Here is a 24,694-nt window from a genome sequence, read left to right as displayed (position 1 = left end):
CCTTTATATTTGGACAAGAGGACTCACTCGTCAGCGCCCCTGGGGCCCGTAGTCTGCCCGGCTCCCACCTGGCAGCGCCCTGAGCTTCATGCCAGGTGCCGCCAATCGCCCCGTTGACAGGTGGGGACACTGAAGTCCAGAGCGTGTGAGCCCAGGTGGGGCTCCAGTGCCCCTCGGGGGTGGGGCCGCGTCCCAGGCTGTCCCTGAAATGCCACTGTCATGCGCCGCTGTCTGGGTGGCTGGGCCCCGGGTGACCTGCCTGCCAGTTCCGTCTGGGTGGTGCGGCCCGTGTGGCCCGAGGGAGGGCAGTGGACGAGAGGGGGAAGGGAGGGGCACAGCCCTGCACGGGGCCTCCTCACCTGGGTCTCGGGCCCGGTTCCCACGCGCGGGGTCCTTGCGGCGCCATGGGCCCAGGCCCTCAGGGTGAGTCCGTGGGTAGTCAGTCCCAGCCCCTCCAAGAAACCCTGGAGGGGAAGAGAGGTTCTTTGGGGTGGGCAGCGGGGGCACCCACTGTTGGAGGGTCAAGTGACTGACTCTTGGAGGGGGCTGGGCCAGGGTGGGGTTTGCCCCCAAGTGCACAGCCTAGGACCCCTGAAGCAGGAGCGGGGGCGGGCCACAGGGAGGCGTGAGGTCTTGGGGGCGGCTGCAAGTGACCCCATGGGTCTCCCTGAGCTGAGAACATTCAGAGGCCTCCCCAGCTCGGCCGCGTGAGTGCAGCACGAGCCCTCATCGTGGGGTCACCTCCCCTCACCTGCTTCCTGTAGAGGCCCTGGGCCTCCGTCCCAGTGCCCACCTGCAGACCACGACCCCAGCGAGCACGTGAAGAGATGCTCAGCGTCGCTCAGCATTAGGGAAACACAGCTCAGTAACAAGAGATGCTGCCTCACCCCCGGCAGGGGGCTGCTGTCCAACAGAGAACAAGGGCCGGCGGGGCCGTGCGGACCCGGGAGCCCTGTGCGCTGCTGTGGGGATGCAAGGGGACGCGGCCTCTGTGGAGCAGAATGGCAAATACCCAGCAGGGATTCGAGCAGATGTCTGTACGCCTGTGTTCATCGCAATAGCGTCCACAAGAGTAAAAATGTGGAAACAAACCACGTGTCCACGAAGGGATGAATGGCTAAGCAAATCGTGGTCCATCCATACGATGGAATATGATTTGGCCTTAAAAAGGAAGGAGGTCCTGACGCAGACTGCAGCACGGATGGACCTGGAGGACGTCAGGCCGGGTGAAGTAGCCAGTCACAAAGGAAGGTCCTGTGTGATTCCACTCCTGTGAGGTCCTTAGAGCCGTGGGGTTCACGGAGACAGACGGGAAGGGTGGGGCCGGGGAGGGGCAGTGAGTGTTGAACGGGAGCAGAGTTTTAGTTTGTGAAGATGAAAAGTTCTGGAGACGATGGTGGTGCTGGTGCCACAGCCACGTGAATGCATTTAATGCCACTGAACTGGCCACTTAAAAATGGTTAAAGCGGTAAGTTTTACATATATTTTACCAAGTAAGAATATTTAAAATGTTAAAAAGACAATTGTTGAAGGCAAAACTAATAATGTGTGTTGGGGAGTTTGAACATGTGGAAACAAAAGTGTCCACAGCACGGAGACAGCAAGTGGAGGTGTGTGTTCTGAGGACCGTGCGTGTGAAGGGCTGAATTTCACTCCAAGGCAGGCTGCTGAGTGAGTTACGGACTGACATCCGACAGGTCGTGGCTACAGTCGTTCCTTCGGGAGAGATTTGTTCTAAATTCCACATAGGATCCTGGGTTGGATCCTGGAACAGAAAAGGAACATCAGTGAGAGAGTTGGTAAAGTCGAAATAAGCCAGTAAAAGAGAGAAAATGGGGGACTTCCCTGGTCGTCCAGGGGTGAAGAATCCGCCTTCCAATACAGGGGACGTGGGTTCGATCCCTGGTCAGGGAACTAAGATCCCACATGCTGAGGAGGAACTAAGCCTGCGTGCCACAACTCCGGCGCTCGCGCGCCTCAACAAGAGAGCCCACGTGCTGCAACCTACAGGGCCCACGCGCCCTGGAGCCCGAGTGCCACAACCGGAGAGAGAAAACCCACATGCCACAACTGGAGAGAAGCCCACGTGCCGCAACTAAGACCTGACGTGGCCAAAAAAATGAAATTTTTTTTTAAAAAGATAAAATGGGTTGTTAAAAAATAGTTATTTAATCCAAAATGAGGGTGAAAAAGAGGAAGGAAGGCACAAAGATCTAAAGGGACACACAGAGGAACAGCAAGGTGACGTTTAAGCTCAGCCACGTCTAGATCCCACTCCTGTACGTGACCTAAGCACCCCCGAGGGGTGGAGACCCACAGATCGTCAAAACAACAGTTGAGACCCAGCCAGCTCTGTTGTCTGCAACAAATTCACCTTGAGTATGAAGACAAGCAAATTCAAAGGGACAGGGTAGACTACCTGTTGAATGATGACCCGTCTTTGAGCAGACATCCCCCGAGTGGCATTTACTGGGAGGCAGACCCCGCCCCCATGCCGTCCCGACACCCCAGCCTGGCTGGCTCCTTGCTGGGAGCTGCTGACCTACCCGCAGCCCCCAGGGCCTCGGCTACAGCACGCAGCCATGCCTGCTGAAACGTGGGCACTACAGGTGCTAAAGGCACCTCTGTTCCTGTCTTGCTGTCCCTCCGGAGGCCCGGCCTGCTGCTTGGAAGGGCTGGGTGCGACATGGGAGGGCGTTCGGCCCCCGTGCAGGCCAGGCCGTGGGACCTCCACCCTGCTGGTCCTCACTGCCCCAGGCCGCTGTTCACCAGGCCCCTCCGGCTCTGCTCTGGCCCTGCGGCCGGGACCGGATAGCGCCCAGGAGTTTCCTCCCCGAAGTGCCGGTCTCCCTGCACCCCTACCACTCCACCCCGAGGCACCTGCGCAGCCCCACCTCCGCGAAGGCTGGGAGGCCCTGGGGTCTCCGGCCTCGGCTCTTTCCTTCTCGGCCCCACCCACCCGGATGGGACACACCATCAGGGTAAGTTTGTGCTCATGTCCATGCCCATGACCTTGAAGCCTGTCCCAGGCCAAGGAACGTCCCTAAGGCCATCACCCGCATCCCCGTTATCCCCCAACCATCCCCCCATCATCACCCAAGGAGGCCCCACGAGAAAGCGCAGCTCGTGCCCCTCCGCCTGGCCAGCTGGCCGCCACCCCCCCACATGCCCCAGCTCCAGCTTCAGAGGCACCTCCCGGTTTTCCACACCACATCTGACGCTTTGGGGTACCATTTGCTCGAAGTTCGAGGATAATGGAAAGGTACCGCTGTAGGTTCTGGTGTCTACAATATACATTTTTTTCCCTTTTTTTATGTGTTAAAATACACACCTCTTCAAGACCCTGCCTTCAGCTCTTTGGGGTATATGTGTACCCAGGAGTGGAATTGCTGGGTCACATGGTAGTTGTTTTTATTTTTTTGAGGAACTTCCATACTGTTTTCCGGAGGCTGAGCCATTTTACATTCCTACCCACAGTGCACAGGCTTCCAATTTGAAGGACGTTTTTACGTATCTGAAATCTGGATCCAAAGCATCCTTTAGCAGGTAACATTTGGTGTGTTTGTGGTTTCCAAAAAAGCTGTGGGAGTGAAATAGTTCAGAGCCTATCAACACTGAGCAATCGGGCACCGCCCAGAGAGGCACCCGCAGGCCTGACTGACCCCACCCACCTCATGCCCCGCGCAGGCGCCCCTTCCAGCAGAAGGGGCAGCCACCCCGCCCCAAGGAATGTCTTGTCAGGGTCACGGGCCCCGGAGCCTGGAGAAGCAGGCTGCTCTGCCCCCTCCCCCGGGCCCAGGCGCCAGGCCCAGTGAAAGGTCCGGCCCTGTCCCGGCCACGCCTGCGGGGTTGAGTCCCCGCGAGAGAGGAGGCGCTGAGGTTCCGCCCACCCCTCTCTGGGCAGGCGCCTGGAGGCCGACGCGCGGGCCAGCGCCGGCAGCCGGCTCCTCTCCGCACCCACCAGGTGGCGCCCGCGGCACGTCCCGCTGGGCTGCTCGGGCGCCCCGGACCCACTCCCGCCTGTCCCGCCTGACCCAGGCTTGCGGTGTGACCGCCGGCAGGCCGCTCTCTCGGTCCTCCTCGGGCCCTAGGGCCTGGCAGTGACCCGAGTCTCGGCCTTGGCCAGCTCGGGGCCCTGCAGGATGGCTGGTCCTTCCTGGTGGTCGGGGTCTGCGGCATTGCATGGACAGAGCTGGTAGGCAGACGGCTGTGCAGTCTGGGTGGCTTCCTTGGGGCATGGGGCTGGGGTGAAGCCAGGTGGAGACAGGGACGGCCAGGGCATCCCCCGCTCCGGTGAGTCCCGCCGGAGTGGGGTGGGGGGACATCGTCCCTCAAAGGTCATCCCTGGGGCCTCTGGGCAGGAAGGACAGGGCGCTCCCCTCAAGCGGACCGGCCACATGCTCCTTCACCTGCCACCCAGCAAAACAAGCCACAGAGTTGAAAAGCAATTTTTATTGAAGAATTTGGAGGGAAAGTCTCATAATAGTAAAAATACTAAAGTTGAGTATAAAAAAACGCCACGGTGCAGCGCAGCGTCCAGCCGGGAGACACGGAGGGTGCAGCGACGGCCCCTCCGAAGGGTGTCAGGTGGGGGCAGGGCAACAGCAGGAGAGTGAAGCTTCTATAAGGACAGGTGCTACCAGGGGAAGCCATCGGGTGAGACGGTCCCAATGGGGAAGGGGGCGGAGTGAGGGCCCTCTCCTGAGATTAGAAACCCCAGTATGCACGTGAACAGCGTAATACTCGGCAACAGATGTCACCTGGCTCTTCTATCTTGCCGGCGAACCCCGGCCCAACCCCATTGCAGGGGCCACCCTCCTCCAGCCTCAGTGCTGGGGCTGCTGCGTGCCCCACCCAGAGCGAGAGGGGGCCAGGCCAGCGCACCACGGCAAGGTGGCTTCTGGGGCCCCCGGGCCGGGCTGGGCCGAGGCCGGGGCAGCCAGGGACAGCCGGCGAGAGGGACGGAGGGGCCGCGGGCAGGGCCCACCCAGGCCCGATTGCACTTGGCTGCAGAAGTCCTCAACGTTTTCCTACGTGAATCTAATTGTTCCGAAGGCCGCGGCCTTCGCCGCGGAGAACTGGATGAATAAATTAAGAAAAACCGCAGGATGTCTTCCTCCCGACCTGGCTGGCCGAGAGGACACCGCCCCCAAGGCGGGCAGCCCTGCCCACAGCACAAGGCATCTTCCCATCCGTGTTGGAGGACAGCAATGGTTCCGCCCAAACGCATCCGGAAATAAGAAACACTAAATACAGATCATCCGTGCGAGGCTTCCTCCCGAGTCTTCCAAGCCCTCGTCCGGAGCACGTGGCTGCCCACGGCTGCGTCCCAAGCACGCCGGCTGGCCCCTCAGGCCGTGCCGCTGGCCGAGTAGGAGAACTGGGGGAAGTGAGGCCTCCGCTCGCTGTCCACGCCCTCCATGCTGTCGTCTGCGGGCGGGAGGAGCGGTTCAGCTCCGGGCACCGGGCAAGTGAGGCCGGCCGGCCCCAGGGCTCGCCTCCCAGACTCCGCGTCCAGCCTCAGCGAGCCCCCATCCCACGATCCCGGGGCCGGGGGCCGCGGCCCTCCCGCCCTGACGGCCACCCGTGAGGGAGCCTTCCCAGTAAAATGCTGAGCACGGAGTTCTGTTGCCCGGAGAGGAGGAAGGCGTCGGCAGGGAGGCCCCCTCACCTCGGTCGGGCGGCGTGATGGTGATAATCTGGGCTGTGAACTCTTCGTCAAAATACCTGGTGTCCGTCTCGGACGTGACCTGAGGCTTGAAGGGTGGGCTGAGCTGCAGGAAGGGGGCTGCGTTACAGGTCTCACCCTGTACTTTCCGGCGCACCTGGACCTGGACCTGGACCTGGACCCAACTCAGGACCCACCCAGGAGCCAAGGCTGGGGCCAGGCCTTCCTCTGCCCACGTCCCCTCTGGGGCCTCGCCCTTCAGGGATCCACCTGCGGGGCCACCGGCCTCACTCGCGGCCCCCGGATGGCAGAGTGGCCCGGCAGCGTCAGGCCACAGAGAGGACTCACCACAACGCAGGACGCAAGGGCAACTGCAGAGGGACAGGCTGGCGGGAGGAAGGACCCCCACTCCCCCGACCCCGGGCCCAGGTGCAGGGCTGCCTGGGAACTAGCAGCAACTAGCAGGGGGTCTCTCGGGTCGGGGCTGGGACTAGAGCGCTTGGAGGGCAGGCCCAGGAGGCGGCAGGACCCTGGCTGGAGCAGAGCAGGGTGGAGAGCCCTGTCTCACAGGGACAAAGGCCCAGCCGGCCATGTGTGGCCTGCAGGGGAGGGGTGGGCTGGAAACGGGGTGGAAGCATGCTTGGAGACAGGCACCCAGCAAGCCTAGGGGCAACCGTCCTGAGCCTGCTGGCCACCCCACCAGCACGGGCCAGGGCCTGGGGCTCCCAGGTCCCTCCGAGGGCAAAGTGCAGAGGCACACGTGCAGGAAGCAGCTGCCTCGCTCCTCGGAGGCCTCCTCACGTGTGCTTGTGGGGTGTGTAAGCAGGTATGTGTGCGAGCAGGTGGGTGTGAGCGGGCGTGTGCGGGGGGAGGGGTGTACACAGGCCCCACGCACCTTCTTCTCATACACATCCTGCCACACGATGCTGGCGAAGAAGCGGTGCTGCATGATCTCCTTGGCGTCCTCGGAGCCCCCACCGAGCCTGCGGGGAGACGGAGGCCACGGTGACGGGGTCGCCACCTGCGGGGCCCAAGGTTCGGACCCCTCCTCCCACAGGCTGAGGTCGGCCGCCAGGCAGCAGCCCGGGCAGCTGCAGGGTGCTGGGTGGGCAGGAGCTGCCGGCAGGGCCGGCTCTTCCCGAGCAGGTGTGAGCAGGCCCTCTGCCCGGGCCAGCCCAAGCCGAGGACATCACACATGGCCACCAGCACGGTCGTTCCCTGGGGGTTTCGGGGGACAGCCCAGGGCAGGGCTCACCGCTGCTTGGGGTCCTTCTTGAGCAGCCCTGAGAGCAGGGACTTGGCCTCAGGGCTGAGCGTGCGTGGGAAGCGGATCTCCTCCATGAGGATGAGCTCGAAAAGCTTCTCGTGGTCCTGGTTGTAGAAGGGCAGGCGGCCGCACATCATCTCGTACATGACCACGCCCAGCCCCCACCAGTCCACCGCCCGGCCGTAGTCGTTGTCCTCCAGCACCTGGGGTTGCAGGGCACGGGCTCAGAGGGCACCTGAGACACGGGGACTCGGGGGTCGGGAGGGGGGAGGGGGGACTCGGGGCGCGGCAGACGCGCACCTCGGGGGCCAGGTACTCGGGCGTCCCGCAGAAGGTCTTCATGGTGGCGCCATCCTTGATGCCCTCCTTGCACAGCCCGAAGTCCGTGATCTTGATGTGCCCGTCCTTGTCCAGCATGAGGTTCTCCAGCTGCAGGAGGCGGCCTCCGGGTCAGCCCGCCTCCACACCCCGCCCCAGCCCCGCCCCCAGCCCCGCCCCAGATCCCCGGCCCCGCCCACCTTGAGGTCCCGGTACACCACGTTCTTCTCCGAGTGCAGGTAGTCCAGGGCAGACACGATCTCGGCGCCGTAGAACCGGGCCCGGTCCTCGGGGAACACCCGCTCCCGGGACAGGTGGAAGAAGAGCTGCGGGACGGGGAGCCTGAGCGGGGCCGGCGACCTGGGCCAGGGTCACAGGGCGGAGACCCTAACCAGGCGGGGAGCGGGGAGGGCAGCCACCCAGACACCCGAGGCTCAGAAAGGGCCGCCCCGGGACCGGGCCCTACCTCGCCTCCGTTGGCGTACTCCATGACGAAGCACAGGCGGTCGTGGGTCTGGAAGGAGTACTTCAGGGCCTGTGAGGGAAGCAGAGCTGGAACCCGGCCCTCAAGCTGGGCAGGAGCTCCGCCCTGTTCAGGGCGGGGGATACCCCGCTGCCCCACCGGCCGCGCCCGAGGACGAGTGGCTGCACGTCCAGGGACCGAGAGGCGGCGCCCCTTTAGGGCCGCCTTGCTGCCCTCACACCTCAAACCACAGGCGGCCTCGCTTTAAAAGAAAGGCCCGCTGATGACCGCTTGCTCACAGAAACACGGACGGGAGATCCTCCCCGGCTCTGGGCTCCCGCACGGCCAGGCCGGCCGCACCGACCAAGGAATCTGCGGAACGCGATGTTAGCGTCCCGTGCGGGGATCCACTGGAGGGTGGAGGGCACGACAGAGCCTGGCCTTTTCCTCACAATCCTCCAGCCAGACAGAGGGAAAAAGGGCAAAATGAAGCAGACGAGGCAAAGCCACGGTGACGAGCAACGTCTGGACGAGCAAACACGATGTCTGCTCTTGAAGTCATGTTTCTCATAAGAAAACGTCTCAGGAAAAACATCGCTGCAAGCCTGACCACTGCTCTGCCCCTGCTTCGGATCAGGCCGTCCCCTGGAGCGAGGACACCTGTGCTGAGCGGAGGGGACAGGCCCACAGTGGTCCCGGGCACAAGACCTCGGAGGCCGGCGCCGGGTCGCCCAAGGCCTGAGTCCTGAGCCCTGTCCGCCTGACTGCTGACCTTCTGGGGGCGGAGCTGGCTGGGCCTGGCAGCCTGATTCCGGGCACTTCCCTGTTGCTCCAGAAGGCCAGGGGTTTTCCATACACCCCTCCTGGCCCAGGTTCCCCTGGGACAGGGACCTCCTGGAGGGAGCCTCAAAGGGGAAGCAGTGCAAGACCGTGCAGAAGGGTGGGCATGGGGGGCGTGGCCCCCCAGGGTCTCAGCAGGCCAGAGGGCAGGCCAGGCCTCCTGCCCGCTCTGTGCACCAGCGACCCCGCACCACGCACCTCCACCCGCCCCTCCTGGAGGCCCGCCCGCCGTCCACGGGGCCCTGAGCCCGCCAGATTCACAGGGGAGGAGGGGTTGGTGCGAGTGACCGCGCGACCCCAGCACCTGGTGCCCGAGCCGTCCCCCCGGGGTCCAGAGGGGACTCACCGTCAGGAAGGGGTGCCGGGAGTTCTGGAGGACGCGGTTCTCCGTCAGCGTGTGGGCCACCTCGTCCTGGAAAACAGAGCCCACTGAGCCGCCCGCCCCGCCTGGCCCGGCGCCGGCCCCGGCCCCCAGTCCCGGCCCCCAGCCCCGGCCGTGGCCCCTACCTTGGCCACAATGACCTCCTTCTTCAGGATCTTCATGGCATAGTAGCGGCCCGTGGCCTTCTCCTTCACCAGGATCACCTTCCCGAAGGTGCCTTTGCCCAGCAGCTTCAGGTACTCAAACTCATTCATGGTCTGAGGGTAGCGGGCAGGCACCAGGGTCAGGGGGCAGCATGGTGAGTGCTGGAGGCCCAACAGTGGTGAGGGGTGCCAGAGGCCGGGGCCACCGCGGCCAGCCTCGGGGCCGAGCACAGGTGGGGCCCGAGGGGTCCAGGGCTCGTGGGAGATCACGGGGTTGTGCGCCCCGACTTGGAGCCCTGGGGTTCGGGGGGACGGTGGGAGCAACGGCACCCGGGCCTTCCCGAACCTGGCGTCCCTCCCTCACTCCTGTGCGAGGAGCTGGGCGGGGCAGGGCCCCAAGGGCAGGGCCGGGCCTCACCACGCGGTGCTTGGGCTTGGCCAGCGCCACCTCCATCTCCTCGGCCCCTGAGTTCTCGCCAGGCGAGCCCGACCGGAAGTCCATCATCTCCTCCTCCTGCCTCTTGAGCCCGTCGGCCACCGTCTGGATGGCGGTTGTCCACTCCTCCCTGCAGGGCAGTCAGTCGGCTGAGGCCCCAGCCCCGCCCAGGCCTGGGGCCTCCCCCTCCGAGGCCCCTGGGCTTGGGGCACCGGGACTCGTCTCCAGCGCGTACCGCTCCTCGGGGGTCTCTACGTGGAACGTGCGCTCGATGACCGTGGTCCACTGCAGACAGCGGATGATGAAGGTGTTGGGCCGCGGCCGCTCCGTCTTCATCAGCTGGCATTCTGGGGGCAGGCGAGCATCTGTCTGCACTGAGCCCTGGCCCACCCGCCACAGCCCAGCCCTGTAAAAGGGGGCCAGGACCCCCACTCCAGCTGGGACCCTGCTCAGAGAGCTCAGCGGCGCTCCTCAGGGGGTGTCTGGGGGCCGGTCAACCCTCCGTGGTCCTTCCTTGGGTCTCCAAGCCCCCCTGCCAGCCAGGACACGGCCTTCAACCAGCCGGAGGGTGAGGGGTTTGGGAGGGCAGCTCGCCCTCCCCGAGCAGAACCATCCCACCACTTTCCCAGCCTCACGATGACCAGCGCTCTGCCTGCCCCCTCTCGGCGCAGGGCCAGTCCCAGAACAGAGGGGGATAGTGACTCACCCTCCGGAGAAGCTGCCTGTCCACCCCCGAGGCCACTTGGGCTGCACCCTCCCCACACTGCTGCCCATGCCCCCAGGTGCACACGGGAGTGAAAACAGGCACATGCACACCTGGAACACGCACACCTGCAGCCGAGGAACCGTGGAGGTGCCCCAGGCCCGGAGAGGGGCTGGATTCCAGCCCAGCCTGTATGAGGCGGGAGGGGCCGCGGGGCCAGCGCAGGGGTCTCCGACATTCCAGCATCTAGGCCCTGGCAACCGCGAGGGGCCCCGGCCGGGCTCAGCCAAGCGCAAGGGAGCGAGGAATGGTCTGCCAGGCCGCGGGGCCAGGAGGGGGCTGGGGCCCAGCCTTACGCGGAGGGAGGCCTGTGTCTACACGGGGCAGGGAGAGAGGAAAACCTGTGCGGCCAGCCTTCTGGGTCCCCACATGCCCCCTCCCACTCGCTCAGCCCATCGGAGACCACCAGGAGCCCCCAGGGCTCAGGCGCCTGACACCTACCCAGGGCCTGACTTCTCATCTCTCCACCCTGGAACCCATCCCCAAAGAAGAGCCCCTGGCACAGAGGCCCCCGCAGAGCCGCTCCCCCCTCCCGCACGCCTCTGCTCCTGCGCCTGAAGCCCCTGCTGGCCTAATGCCCGGGTCAGGGCCCCAGTCCCACCCACTGCTCAGGAAGCCCCTCTGGGCGGTGCCCACCTCCCATGCGCCTCCTGAGAGCCCCCCCCCCCGTGCTCCCCTGCATTCAGCCTGGGGAACACTCCCGAGGGGCCTCAGCCCCCCAGCAAGGCAGCATCCCTCTGGCCGAGGATCCTTCCCAAGCCCGGAAGCCCCCAGGCTGACCCAGGAGGCCCTGCGGGGAGCCAGACACACTGCAGTGAGGCTCCCACGCGGCCACAAGGCTGCGGGGACGGGGGTCTACCTCCTTGGCCTCCCCTCACCCCCAGGCCCCCGTTCTACCTGCTGCTTTGCTGAGACTTGAGGAGCCCGGGAGGGGGTTCAGGGCTCACAGGAACCAGGCCCTGCTAAAGCACCCCCAAGGGAGCCTCCCTTGTGGCGCAGGGCCTCTGCTCCTCCCACTAGAAGCCCTGTAGCACGGGGCCAGGCACACCAGGGGGTGGGCAGGACGGCCCCCATCTCAGAATATCTGCAGGCGCGGAGGCTGGGAATCCTTCCCCGTCAGCCGAGGACGGGCCCCCTGTGCTATGCCCCCTCCTGAGACCCTGGACCAGAACCTGCGGTCTGGCGGCAGGGGGTGTGCGTGCACCCAGAGGACCCCGAGCTCCCAGGCACGTGGCAGGGAGGGCAGAGCCAGCCGGAGGGTGGGGGTTGAATGAAGGAGCCTGGGGTGGAGCCAGGACTGTGCTCTGCACCCCAGACAGCAGCCCAGGCGGACCCCGGGGTGTGCTGGTCGACAAGCCCATCACTAACTCACCCATCAGGCCCGTGTCCCGGGCCAGCCCGGGCAGAGCACCGGGAACAGGGACCAGGCCGGACGGCCCGCCCGGCCCAGCATCCCACCCACCCACCCGTCCCCATGCCTGGGTGCCCCCCACCATGGGTAGGGTCACACCTGCCGTCCCCCTGCAGGTACGTAACGAGCCCACAGTAGCACTTGGTTTAGAAAACGTGCAAGTTTGTTCAGCGTCCTGAGACGCCCCAGGCCAGCAGTGCTGCACCCACCCACCTGGCACCCCAGCTGAGGGTGGGAACAAACGCACTGCCACAGTGGACTGGGGTCTCTGAAAACCTGTGGTGGGCACTCGTGCTGGGGCGACGGAGGCCCCGGGAAGCTGGCTGCCCCCCACCCCCACACCCTCTTCCTGCCTCTGCCGGGGGCTTTGGGGAAAGAGGCCCTGGTGGGCTCGTCTGGCCCCCACTGGAGGAGGGGCCCAGGTCGGCCAGCTGCCCCAGGCCAGGCCCTCCGGTCTCCAGAAGTCCACCCGGAACAGCGTTGGGCTCGGCTCGGAGATCCCTGGCAGCCGGAGCCGACCACTGAGCAGTCCCTGAGGTGACACAGGGCCTCAGGCCCAGCCTGGTCCCCGGAGGGCTGCTGGCCCCAGACACAGCGGCCGGGGGGACCCCACGTGGGGCCGCTGGGCCCAGAGGGCTCTCTCCGCCCCGCCCACCGGCCCAGCGCCCTCATCCCAACCCAGGGCGGCCGCCGGCACACTTACGCGCCACGGAGAAGTTGTTCAGGGGCGACTCGCGCTGCTCCACGTCCTGCGGCCGCTCCTTGTAGCCGATGAAGGTGCCGTCGTTCTTCAGGAGGAAGTACCGGGGCCGCCAGGTCTTGATGTACTCACCTGAGGACAGGCGGGCGGGCAGCACTGAGGGGCTGCAGCCGCCGGACCACGCTCCCCCTACACAGCCCGCTCCCCGGGGTAAGTCACAGCTGGTTGTGCCGGGACAGATGCGCCCAGGATGCCCCAACTCCAGGCACTGACCCCGATTCCCCTGGGGCAGGCAGAGGGTGGGTGGGAAGACAGGTTTCACTGTATGAAAGCACCGCCTCTGACCAAGTGCGAACCCTGAACCTGTGATTGAAAGGGGGCCAGGCCGGCACCTGGGCCTGGGGGAAGCGGTACGACTGACAGGAGGCCGGCCCGATCCAGAGGGCCTTCCTGGAGGAGGTGGTGCCAAACCAGCCGGTCTCCAACCAGAGCGCGGGGACCAGCTACAGCCACCCGCCAGGGGCTTCAGGGCCAAGAGGCCTCCCCACCCACCCTGGGTGCCGCCAGGGGGTGGACGCGGCAGCTACTGTGATGACCGTGGCGACTGGGCTGCCCACCGCAACTGGCCCCCGCCAAGAGGATGGAGCCTAGCTAGCATCCAGCAGTGAGGGGCCAGCATCACACTCAGAGTGCGATCACGGGGGCTTGCCTGGCAGACACGAGCCCACCTGCAGCACGTCCCCAGGATGGGCACTCGGGACAGAGCCCCCTCTGCCCGCGTGACAACACTTGCTGTCCAGGGGCCCTGAGCGCTGTTGTGAAGCCAGACCCAGAGGCGGCTGTATGGTCCTCGGGCTGGGACCTGCCGTCCTGGGCCCCCGCACCCACCCACGGGTCACCCAGGTGCCCAGGAACGCTCTCCCCGAAGCTCTGCAGCGTCAGCCGTGAGCAGGCGCTCGCGCTCAGAAAGCAGAGCAGATGTCCTCTGCGACGCGCCGGCAGTGCCATTTTTCATATTGACACCCGGAAAAAACGCCTCATTTACATTTTGCCGAGCCAGGAGTTTGAACACCGCCGAGGAACTTACTGATTAGGCGCCCGCTTCAGCAGAGGGCCACCGGGCAGCAGGAGGGGAGGGGGCTGGACTTCCCTACGAGCTGAGCCCCGCACGCAGCCACCTGGAGGGCGAGCAAAGGCCCAGCGCCCCGCGCCTCGGTCCGCTCTGCCCCTCCCCCCGCCTCACCGCCCAGCTCCCACCCTGCACGACCCAGGGCCTCTGGGGGCTGCTGGGCAGTCGGGGCCTCCAGCCACTCCCTTCCTTCCCCAGGGAGCCCAGGCAGGGGTCCCCACCGGGCCAGACACCACTGGGCCAGGGAGGACCCGGGCGTCGGCCGGTAACCTTCACCCCAACAGCATTTAGCGGGGTCTCCACCCAGGTCTGAGCCCTCCAGACCCCTGGGGACGTGGGCTGGGAAGGTGGTGAGGCCACCCTTGAATGCTGCCTCCCGTCCCGGGCCCGGGGACCGCCCCCTGGCCACTGGTCCCAGCCAGCCTCCCCGCCCGGCGCAGGGTGGAGCAGAGCTGGTTCCGGGGGCTGAAGGCGGCCCACCCCGCTCCATCCCGGGCGCCCGCTGCTCGCTCCCACCCGCCTGCGCTCGTCTGGAGCTGTCGGCCCCTGATGGAGTGCCTCCCATCCCGCCAGCTGCCGCTCCCCGGGACGCTAAGTGCGCGGGGAGAGTGATGAGTGCCTCATCCGTGCAGCCCCGAGAATCCATCTTGATCACCAACTGCTGGCGGCCCCCACCGTGCCCAGCATGGCGGCCCCCCAGCGCCGCACCCCACGCGGGCAGTCGGCGCGTGTGTGCCCACAGAGGCGTCCGCGCTCGGCAGGACCCGCACGCCCCGGCCTGGGCCTCGGACCCCACTGTGGCTGAGGCCCTGGGAGGGGGACCCGCCCCCAGCCACGTGACCCTGCACCCGCCCTCCAGCTTTCACCCCACAAGCCCACCCAGGGCGCTGAAGGGGGGCCAGGTGACGGGAGCTGGGCAACACACGGGTGGAAGCGACAGGCGGGGAGGCAGCCCCACTCGGGCCCTGGCCCTCAGCAGCCGGCATCCGGACCCCCGGAGGAGAAGCCAGGACCGCGGCGGGGGCGGGGGGAACGGGCGGGGGGACGGGCGGGGGAGGCCGGGGCGGCCAGGGCCACGGCGCTGAGACCCACAGACCCCTTTCTTCAGCCTCTGGGGCACTCCCGCCTGCAGACATCCAGCCAGGCCCCCAAGTGACCGCCAGCCGCAACCTGGGCCGTGGCCTGCATCTGAACGAGTTCAGTGCGGACAGGACGCCGGTGGGTGGCCAGTCCAGGGACGGGGGGGTCACAGGAGGGGCGAGGGGAGGAGGTGGCCGCCCTGTGCCTGGCCACGGCTGTGCTCTGTCCTCTCGGCTGTAACACCTGTGGGCCAGCGAGGGGGATGAGGCAGCACAGACACAAACGGCTCCTGCTGGGAACAGGCGAGAAGGCCCAAGTCTGCTCTTCAGATGCCGCGCCGTAAACTGGCGGGTGGGGGGGGGCCCTGGTCTCTGGGGCCAGATGACCACCCACCACCGGGTGGCCTCCCAGCAGCGGCCACACCAGGGGTCAGCAGGGACTGGCCTGGACCTGGGCCCAGGTCGGGTCCCCTCGTCCCTGCCACTCCCACCCAAGCCCAGGACTCCCACCCACCCCATCCCACCTGAGCGAATGCTTCAGACCGGGGCCCTGGAGCCCCACGTCACAGCTGGCCCAGCTCCCCTCCGCGCAGGGCAGGACAGCACCCCGGTCGGGAGACCGGAGCTGGGGGTGGGCACTTGGAGGCACGCGTGGTCTGGTGCCCACCCCCACCTGGAGGGTCCATCCTCAGCCCCCCCCCCCCGAGGTGGGGGGCTCTTTCAGAAGCCCAGCCCTGGGCCAGGGCAGGGGAGGGGCCCTACAGCACCACACCCACCCCTCCCAGACACTGGCGCCCCACCCGGCCACCAGCGAAGGGGACCCACGCCCCCTGAACCCCGAATGCCCAGGCCTGGCCACCTGCCTCCCAGGCTCCAGATGAGGAGGCAACTGCCCTGGGTGGGGTGGGCGTTGGGGGGTGCCCAGGTCAGCCGGGCTCCTGTGCCCAGGGCAGGGCTTCCCTCCTCCTCCTGCCCCCCTGGGACTCCCAGCCCCCAGCCCCGGCCCCCTCAGCGTCCCCGTGTGTCGTCCACCGGGAGGGCCCTTCCGCCATCCCAGCTCATCCCCAGGAAGGGGCTGCAGGACCCTCAAGGAAGGGGGATTCCTCGCCAGCATCACGTGCCTCCCACAGCCCAAGTCACCCTGACGGGGCCACACAGCCAGGATCAGGGACAGGAAGGGTGCCGGCTGACAGCCTGCGCCTCTACACCTCCCAGCCCGGGTCCCAGGCCGCGCTGTGGGTCAGGGCACCCCCGGCAGGAGACGCGGAGGCCAGGACCCGAGCCGCTGGGGGCCCCAGGGGCGCAGCGCGCAGGCTCCCCGCACCCCAGGCCTGCCACCCGCGAGTCCTCCCCTGCCTGGCACCTCAGCCCCTCTAAGCCCCCAGCGCAGGCCGCCGGCTGCCACACCCTGAGCTCCATGGACGGTCTGAGTCCCCAGCTCCCGGGGAAACTGCTGGATACACGCTTTGCCGCAGCGGTGGCAGGCGGCGCTGAGCTGTTTCTCCACAGCGAAGGGAGCCCCAGCAGGCCGGGGGAGCGGGTGCCAGCTGACGGCGGCCACCACGCGGTCCCCCGCCACCGCCACATCCGTCGCTCATGGACAGCTGCCACACGCCATCACCCCCCTCCCCGGCGCCGCGGGGCGGGCGCGGGCCTGGCTCATCGCGTGTCCCCACGTCCCTGTGCCCACCGGCAGGACACCAGACCACGGACAGTCAGCGAAAGCCTGAGAACCGGTGCCAGGGAGGGGGCACGCCCCACTCAGGCGGAGCCCAGGCCGGGCAGGTGAGCCACGCCGCCTGCTCCTGGGGACGCTTTCCCAGGGCAGCTCTCTCGGGGTCCTCACGGGGGCACGAACGGCCAGTGTGGACAAAGGAGAGGAGAGGTGGCCACTCCCGGCCCAGCAGCGGGGGGACAGGTGGAGGACGGGGGTTCCCCCGGCACAGCCCCCCGAGCCCAGCTGGGCCGCCCCCAAGCTGCCTGGCAAGCCGAGAAGGTGGGATCATTATGACCAGTCACTCCCGGGGGAAAACGAGGCCCAAGGGAGAGGGCTCTCAAGGTCACGGAGAGGCAGATGGTGGCCAGAGTCCCAGGTCCGGCTGCCCAGGCGGGGCTCACTCCTCGACACAAACCGAGAACTCTTCGCAGGTCGTTGGTTCTGCCATCGGGCAGGCAGGGGCCCAAGGCCTCAGCCCAAGGCACACAGACTCAAGAGGAACGTGGGGAGGCGGGGTGGGAGGGAGGGATGCAGTCAGGGAGCAGCGCTGTGCCCCGCCCCCCACCGTCACGGTGCAGCAGACAGCTCTGGGGTCTCCCCGCCCCTTCCTGCTGCCCCAGGACGGCGCCAGCTTTCAGGCCTCTCACCAGCGACGACCAACAGCCCCTCTCGCTGCAGCTGCCCGCATGTCACCTGGGCCTGGACGTCCCACCCTCCTGGCCGTCCTCGGAAACCCTCCTCCTCGGGCACCACACATCACCTGCTGCACAGGCCAGAAAAAGGGGCCACCCCGACCCCAGCCCGCCCCGCCACCCGCCTCCCCCGCGCTCTCTGCCTGATGTGACCTGGCCTCACCACTGCAGGGTTCAGGGGGGCTGCGTGGAAAGAGCTGGGCTGGGTCCAGGGCTCAGGGCAGCCACAGCCATACCTCTGCCTGCAGGGGCACCTGAGGCCTACACTTTCCAGGCCGGGTGGGCCTGGGAGGCAGGGCAGGCAGCCCCCAGGCCTGTCAGTCCACCAGCTTCCCCCCATCTGCTGGCCCCTTGGGTCACAGGCCCTGGCAGAGGGGACTCTGGCCACCACCGGTCCTGGCCCAGGCCCTCAGGCAGCGTCTGCCCAAAGCCACACGGCACTTAAGTTCTAGGTTTCCAGAATGTTTCCCTAGGGACATGCCTCTCACTCCTGTGCTGAGAGCCCAGGATAAACCCAATGAAACCAAGGGAGGTGTCGGGGCTCCCCGGGCAAGGCAGAGGCAAGGAGGAGAGGGGGGTGGTGAGAGTGAACAGACGGGCAGCACGGGCTCCTGGGAGAGCAGGTGGGGTGGCAGCAGAGCCCTCCCTGCAGACACAGCTGCAGGAAAGGAGAGCCCCGTGGGCACCGGCCCTGCCCAGACCCCCCTCCCTGCAGACCCTCAGAAGAGGCAGAGCAAGACCCTGGCGTCTAAGTGACCCCCAGCCTCCGTGAGCCAGGGCCCTCCCCGGGGCACGAGGGGCTCCAAGCACCAACTCCACCTCCCCCAGGAAAAAGCACCACCTACACAGGGGAGGGGGCAAGGGAATGAGGGACAGGTCGGGGGGACCCTCCAGAGAAAGGGCCTTCCACCTCCCAGCCGCCCAGCTCTTATTTACTTATTCCCTAACTGGGAGCCACGTCGTGGTGCGACAGCCGTGAGGACAGCAAGACCTGGCTAGGGACGTGGTGGGGACATGGGGACATGGTGGCAGGCTGCATCCTCCCAGCTGCCAGCCCTGTCACCTCATGCTCCCGGCCACACCCACCCTGGCCCCAGCCCCGATCGAGCTCATCACAGCCCCCAAACTCCAGCTCACAGCATACCCCGCCCCCCAGCCCGGGGTGGAGCGCCAGCATGGGGCCCCCACCCCTGCCAGGAACAGCCGGCTGAGGCCTCTGGGCCGGCGAAACCAGCCGGGAGGAGGCTGGGGGCCGGGGGTCTGTGGTCCTGGGCCTGCTCTGGGATCTGTGCGCCCAAACCAAGTGCCCAGGGGGACCGCACCCCAAGGCCCCCAGGGGTGGCAGAAGAGGCACCAGACAACCCCCCATCAATGCCAACATTCCTGAAACACGAGCGTTATTTCGGACGGTTAAGGAGCCCCGCGTGACGCAGGAAGAAAGGCAGCAGGGGCGTGGCCGGGTGGGCGTGGCCGGGGGAGTGCACGAGGCCCTCTGCCAAGCTGCTGGGGGCCAGGTCGGGGCCGGGCTGGGGGCCTATCCGTGGGGGTGAGTGGGCGGGGGCCCGGGGCACCCACCGCTGCGGGTGCAGAGGCGGCAGGCGGCCGCCGGCTCCAGTTACGGGAGGGCCCGCGGGGAGGGCGCTGGCAGCGAGCCTGGCCGGGTGCGCCCGGGCAGAGGGGATGCCAGCCGCGCCGGCGCCCCCGCCCCCACCCCCACCCTCCCAGGGCACTTCTAGGAACTGGCCTGACGCGACCCGGCCCAGGCCCCTCCTGAGGGCTGGCAGTGGGCAGGGCCCGGACCCAGGGCCCCCTCCCCTCCACGCACAGGGCGCACACTCAGCTCCCTGGGGCGGCTGGGCGGCCGGTAGAGGCCCCCTCCTCGCCACCACAGGACCAGGAAGCAGACAGGAACACGGCCCGCTCAGGGCCCCTCAGGCCCGGGGCAGCGGTGACCCCTCATCCCCCAGCGCAAGGACGCCCGAGCTTCCTCTTTCGTTGTTTGTTTTGAAGGGAAAACTCAACCGGCTCACAAAACAGGAAACTTGGTCCCACACAGGCCGGCAGGCCTCGGCCTCAGCCTCGTGCCACCGCCCGCGGGCTCAGGGGCACCCCTCCAGGAACGTGCCCCCCTCCCAGGCACCGTCCTACGGAGCAGAGGCCCCCGCACCTGCCCCCACCCTTGGGCCGGCCGCCTGCACGCACCTGCCTCAGTGGACCAAGGGGACCCCCTGGACCAAAGCCACGGCCGCTGCAGCGAGACATGGAGGGGACCTGGGCATCCCTCGCCTGAGCCAGGGACGCTGAGGTGCAGGGGGAGGAGGGCCCAGGACAGCTCCAACCTCCAGCCTGGGGCACCGGGCGAAGGGAGCAGCCTGCCTCCCCTGACGGTCCCGTGAGCCCCTTGCCCAGCAGAGTGGCCCGGGGCCGCGCACACAGATGATTCCCAACGACGGGCCCCCAGGCAGGTGTGCTCAGAAGTGGGTTCAACAGGCCCCTGCAGGCCTTGGCCCCAGCTGTCGGCTCAGCAGAGCCGCGCCCCCTCCACGGCCCCGCTCCATGGGAAGCCCAGGACTGGGGATGGGGGGAGTCTGTGTCAGCAGCTTAGAGCCACCTGGGGGGCAGGTGAAGCCCAGGGCCGCAGCCAGAAGCAGGACCTGGCCAGGACCAAGGGAGGGTAGGGGGGAGGAGCCACCGCAGTCCGGAAGCCCGCCCCCCACCAGGATGCCTGGGACCCACACAGCAGGATGGTAAGGGCCTGGAACCGGGGGAGGGTCTGGGCCAGAAATGGGCTGCGGGGGGGGGGGGCAGCCAGGCCTGAGACGTGCCAGGGACCAGCCCCACCGAGCCCCGTGAACACACGGCGCCACCAGGCCCGCCGCTCCTGGGGTGGGGGGAGTTAAGCTGACGCACAGACGCTAGCCTCCCACGTGTGCGCGCACCGGGCAGACCTCACTTGGGGTCACGTCCAGGGAGGGTCCTGGACGGGGGACCCCGTGCCCACAGGCCCGCTCTCCTGCACCCCGCCCCTCAGCCCCCACCTGCCGGGCTGCGGCGTGGTGGCTGCCCTAACGGGCCCTCCTGGCCAGGCCAGCAGCTGGCCCACGTGAGCCCAGGGGTCCCCGAGGCCGGTGCCCCACCCCCACCCAGACCCTCAGCCCCTTCCTTCACCCCGTGGACAGCTTCTCGCTGCCGTCCTCCCTTCTCCCGGCCCGTGTGGCCCAGCTGGCGCGTCCATGGGCTGGAGACGACTAGGACGCCCACAGACCCTGCGCCCTCCACGGGCTCCAAGGGTGGGACCCGCAGGTGGGGCTCTGCTGGGGCAGCTCTCTGTGGGGCTGGGCTGCAGCTGAGGTGGCGCACGGCCCGGCGGGCACCAGGGCAAGTGGGCAGGGACGACGGGGCCCTGGGGACACATCCCAGAGCAGCTGCACGGACTCAGGCCCGTGGCCTCGCGCACCGCACACAGCCTAAAGACAAAACTGGAGGCCGCAGGCCAAGTCCAGCCAGACCTGCATCCTGAAGGAGGACACGGTTTTTAAACTGTCAACCTTCAGACATCAGGAGAGTGCACATAATAGACCAAACCTTTGGAAAGGCGACTTTCTGAGCCACACCGAGCCCACCGGCCCCCAGCACCAGCGGCTGGAGCTGCACGGCAGCTGCCCACCGCTCGGGCTGTCCACCCACAGCCTGGGGGGTCTGCCCGTCACTCGGGATGCCTGCCTGTCACTCAGAACGTCCCGCTTTATCAGGAAGGCTGCCCACCTCTGGGGACACCCACCCATAGCTCGGGCTGTCCACCCGTCTCGCAGGACATCTGCACACGGTCCCTGCGGCCCCACCCGGCTCAGCCCTCCTCACCACCTTCTGAGCCTTGGGCAGCTGGACCCCTCTCTCCTGGGGACAGCCGGGAACACCGAGGCCCAGAGGGCCTGCTGGGTGCCGCAGGGCAGCACAGCGCTGGGACTCGAGCTGCGGCGTCAGCCGCCAGCCCGGGCTCTCCTCTGCCCCTCGGCGGCTCTGGCCCAGAGTACACGCATCAGGACACCAGGGCCGCAGCCCCGGGCCCTCCCCAGAGATGGGAGGGAGGGAGCCCATGTCCCTGAGGGGCGGGAGAAGGAGCTGGGGGCCGGGGGTCTGTCCTGCCCCGACCCTGGCCAACGGGCCGTTGGGTCAGCTCTCAACACCCACTCAGCCCCGAAGGTTCCTTCGCCCCTCACGTGCAGGCCCTGGGCTGGACGCAGGGCAGACACAGCACGGTGGGCAAGGCAGGCCCTCATCCCACAACAGCCCCCCAACCTACGTAACAAGAAGCAACAGCGTGGGGGGCCTCGGGTCTGCGAGGAGCTGGAGGACAGCCGGAGCTCCCCAAACCCCCCTGGGGATCAGACCCCCGGCGGGGGAAGGGGGCAGGGCGGCGGTGGCACCTCACACCACTGCTGCAGGAGCCCTCCGCCCGCTCCCAGCCCAGGGACCCCCCAGCTCTACCCAGAGCCACCCCACAGGAGGCCTGGCTCCCTCTTCCAGCCAGTCCTGAGAGGCGGGGGGCAGGGCCGGGGGTGGACGTGACGCTGCAGGTGAGGGAGGGTTCTGGGAGCGGAGCACGCACACAGAAGCATCTTCAAACCGTCCACCCTCCTGCCCGTGACGCGGGGTTCGGCCTGCACGTCCGCCCGCCCACAACCAAGGCCAGGACGCTATCCACACCCAGGAAGGGTACGCGAGCCCCCCCGCCCCAGTCTCAGGAAACGGCACCGCTGCGTACCTCCAGCCCCAAATCGGGGTCCTCCTCGATCCCCCAACATCTAACCCAAGCCCACCCATTTCCCACCCCTCGGCCACATGACCCCTGTTCCTTTCACCCAGTCACCCCAAAGTCCAGCACACAGGAAGAGCCCACGTTTGTGGGAAAGCACAGATTCGTAAAAGACGGACAAGAGGACAGAGAGAACGAGACAGCAGTGGGGGCAGTGGAATGAGCCTGCAACACACAGAGGTTCCCACGGGGTCACTGGGAACGGGGAGCGGAGGGCAGGCAGTGGAGGTGGGACACGGCACAGCCCCTCCCGGGCTACAAGAGGGCCAGGGCCACATCGCCGCCCCACACACCGCCTGGGCTGGCACGTGGGCTGGAGAAAGAAGAGTGGAGGCACGTGGGCACGTAGGACCCTCTGTCCCGGCCCAAGTCTGGCTGCACTCTGCCCCAGGGCAGACCCCACCAGGCCCTTGCCCACCACCACACCCACTGCACCCGTAGGGAAACCAAGGCCCATGGAGTCAACAGACTTGCCCTTGGAGAAGGACACAGGGATGGGGCAGCCGAGTCAGGTCAAAGCCCAGCTCCCTGGATGCCCCGCTGGGCCCGACACCCCGAGCCCCCAGCGCACAACCCAGGGCGGCAGTCTAAACGTCACCCAGCGTGAGAGGGGCACTCCCACCCGAGCCTGGCTGGCCAGTGGATGCCCCAGTAACTGGGACAGGAGCCCTGGCAGCCCTGAGGCCTAGGTATCTCCTAGGTCAGTCCTTAATCGAACAGTCAGTTAACAGTAGCCAAGGATTAAGGGGTACCGGTCCCCGTGTGCTCTTGTGCTGCCACCAGGCACACAGGGGAGGACGGAGACCAGGGTCAGAGAGGGCATCCTTGCCACCAAAGAGGGCTGAGGTGAGGCAGACAGAGTAGGACCCGATGGGGAGCAGGGGTGGGAGGCTCCAGGCACAAGAAGTGGTACTCCTGGGGGTCAGGAAGGGGTAAACATTGGGGGAGGGGATCCAGAAGGCCGCTGGGTGCAGGAAACCTTGGAGGGGCTCGCCACGGACCACAGGCCCCTGCGGCCACCTCACCTCCGTCTTGAGGCCCAGTGCACTGTCCTCCCTGCAGCCGCCTAAGTGAGCTCTAAAAACACACAGCAGACCACATCCTTGATCCCCTGCTTCGCGCCCTCTGCAGCCCCTTGAGGTCTCAGCTCCATCCCTCCTGTGCTGCCCACCGCAGCTCCTGCAGCTTCCCAGCCTGCTCTGCCGGGAGGCGCCTATGCATCCCACAAAACCCAGTCTCGTGACACCCACTTTTGCCGTGCCTCCCTGTGTGCTCCACCTATGTCTGAGGCTCCCCCTCCCAACAGCCCGTGGGATCCCGAGGTGGGGACGGGGACACCCTCACCAGAAGGTGTGCATGAAGAGTGGCGTGGCTAGTGGCTAGCTAGCATGGGATCGCCAGAGCTTTGGGAGGGAACAGGTCTGGAGGAAGAGCAAGTTGGGGGAGCAGGTGGTGACTGGCCAATCCCCGCCCTGGAGCAGGAGGGAGTGACTTACTCAGGCACCTGGACAGGAGGCCTGTCCAGCCCCCAACCACCGGCCGCTAAGCAACAGAGGGCCGTGGGGCAGGCAGGGCCAGAAGGTGAGGGGCCCAGGCCCAAGCTCCCGTCCCAGCAGCTCCTCACTGAGCCCCTCCCTGGGCACAGGGCCATATGAGTGAGCACAGGGGAGGCTGAGGGGGCTCCAGGCCAGCTGGCTCAGCAGCTCCAGCGTAAACCCGCCCCGAGCTGGGCCACTGGGTGGCACGGAGCCCCCTCCCGCCTACAGCCAGGCCAAGCAGCCCTGCCCTGCCCTCAGGAGCCCTCGGGCAGCGCCCCGGGCCACTAATGCGCCAGGCCTTGGACCGGCCCCAGCGTCCTCACTGCCTTCCAGGAAAGCGGGTGGCTCTTCCCGCCCACGGCCCCAGCCAGGCAGCCACTCACGGGCTGCACGCCGGCCCAGGGCACACGTCCCCGCCCGGGAGGTCCCACGAGGCCATGCCCTCCCGGCCGTGGGGACACTGGGCCCAAAGCGCACCCGGGCCGGTCCAGGAGGGTCCAGGAGCCCAGGGAGGCCTCGCTCGCCCGGCAGCCACGGCCCAGGCCACCCCCAGCCACTGAGGAGCCGCAGGCCCACTTGGGACCCTCACCCCCGGCCGGCCCCGCGGGCACTGACCTCGTTTGTGCAGCCAGCCCTCCTTCACGATGGCCACGTCGTTCATGGTGCCGGGGCTCCCGCAGGCCTGCGTGGCCCAGACCTCGCTCACACGCCTCTAGCAGGGTCCTCCCAGAGCCCAGCGGGCTGTCAACAGCCTCTGGAAGAAGAAGAGGGAAGTGTGAGGCTGTGTTGGGCTTGGGGACACTCCTCGGACCTCGAGGTGAGCCCAGGAGGCCCGTAGCGCCTGGGGACTCAGCCTGGGTGTGCCTTCCCACACGACCTGTGCCCGCTTAGCATCCAGAGCCCCCGCTGGCCCCCGCTCTGCCTTCCCGCCACGGCACCTGATACAAAGTCACTCACACTGCTCCCTGGGCCCAGGCCTCCCCTCCCCCTGGGCTTCAAGCCCCTGCCACCACCCCTCCTGGAACCCCAAGCCCTCAGAGCTCACTGCCCCCCTTACCGACCCATTCCCACCTCCCCTGACCTTTGTACAAATCACTCCTGTCCCCAAAAGGCCCTCCTGGTATATCCCAGCCTCCCTAACCTGCCGGCCCAGCGGAGGCCACCTCTTCCAGGCAGCCCCTCTGACTGCTTCAGCCCACACCACTCAGCCTCCCCAATCCCCTGGTGAGGGTGCCCAGTTCTCCCTGTCCATGGTGTTCCTGCCCAGAGGCTGGGGTTCCCAGGCAGAGTCCAGAGCTCCTCTTCCCTGCCCCAGATTGGGAAAGGAGAGAA

General features: G+C 67.3%; 1 protein-coding gene across 2 annotated transcripts; it reads right to left on the bottom strand.

Moving 5' to 3' along the window:
* Positions 1-4,454: 4,454 nt before the first annotated feature.
* On the bottom strand, positions 4,455-24,116 carry AKT1 (AKT serine/threonine kinase 1). 2 transcript variants are annotated; one of them, XM_082649580.1, is made up of 13 exons: positions 23,978-24,116; positions 12,395-12,523; positions 9,753-9,864; positions 9,500-9,647; positions 9,064-9,195; positions 8,903-8,968; positions 7,720-7,788; positions 7,454-7,579; positions 7,236-7,364; positions 6,924-7,138; positions 6,564-6,651; positions 5,672-5,774; positions 4,455-5,430 (listed from the first exon to the last, which is right to left on the bottom strand). In XM_082649580.1, the coding sequence occupies exons 1-13, from the start codon at positions 24,021-24,023 to the stop codon at positions 5,351-5,353; spliced, it is 1,443 nt and encodes a 480-aa protein (XP_082505706.1). In that variant the 5' UTR covers positions 24,024-24,116; the 3' UTR covers positions 4,455-5,350. The 2 variants fall into 2 exon arrangements, with proteins under 2 accessions (XP_082505706.1, XP_082505707.1); XM_082649581.1 differs by having other exon boundaries at positions 6,924-7,039.
* Between the last annotated feature and the right edge of the window lie 578 nt (positions 24,117-24,694).

The sequence above is a fragment of the Grampus griseus genome (genome assembly GCF_964374135.1).
Source record: "Grampus griseus genome assembly, chromosome: 2".
In the NCBI taxonomy this organism is placed as follows: domain Eukaryota; kingdom Metazoa; phylum Chordata; class Mammalia; order Artiodactyla; family Delphinidae; genus Grampus; species Grampus griseus.
The sequence above is the reverse complement of the archived record's forward strand: the minus strand, read 5'-3'. Positions and strand labels throughout refer to the sequence as shown.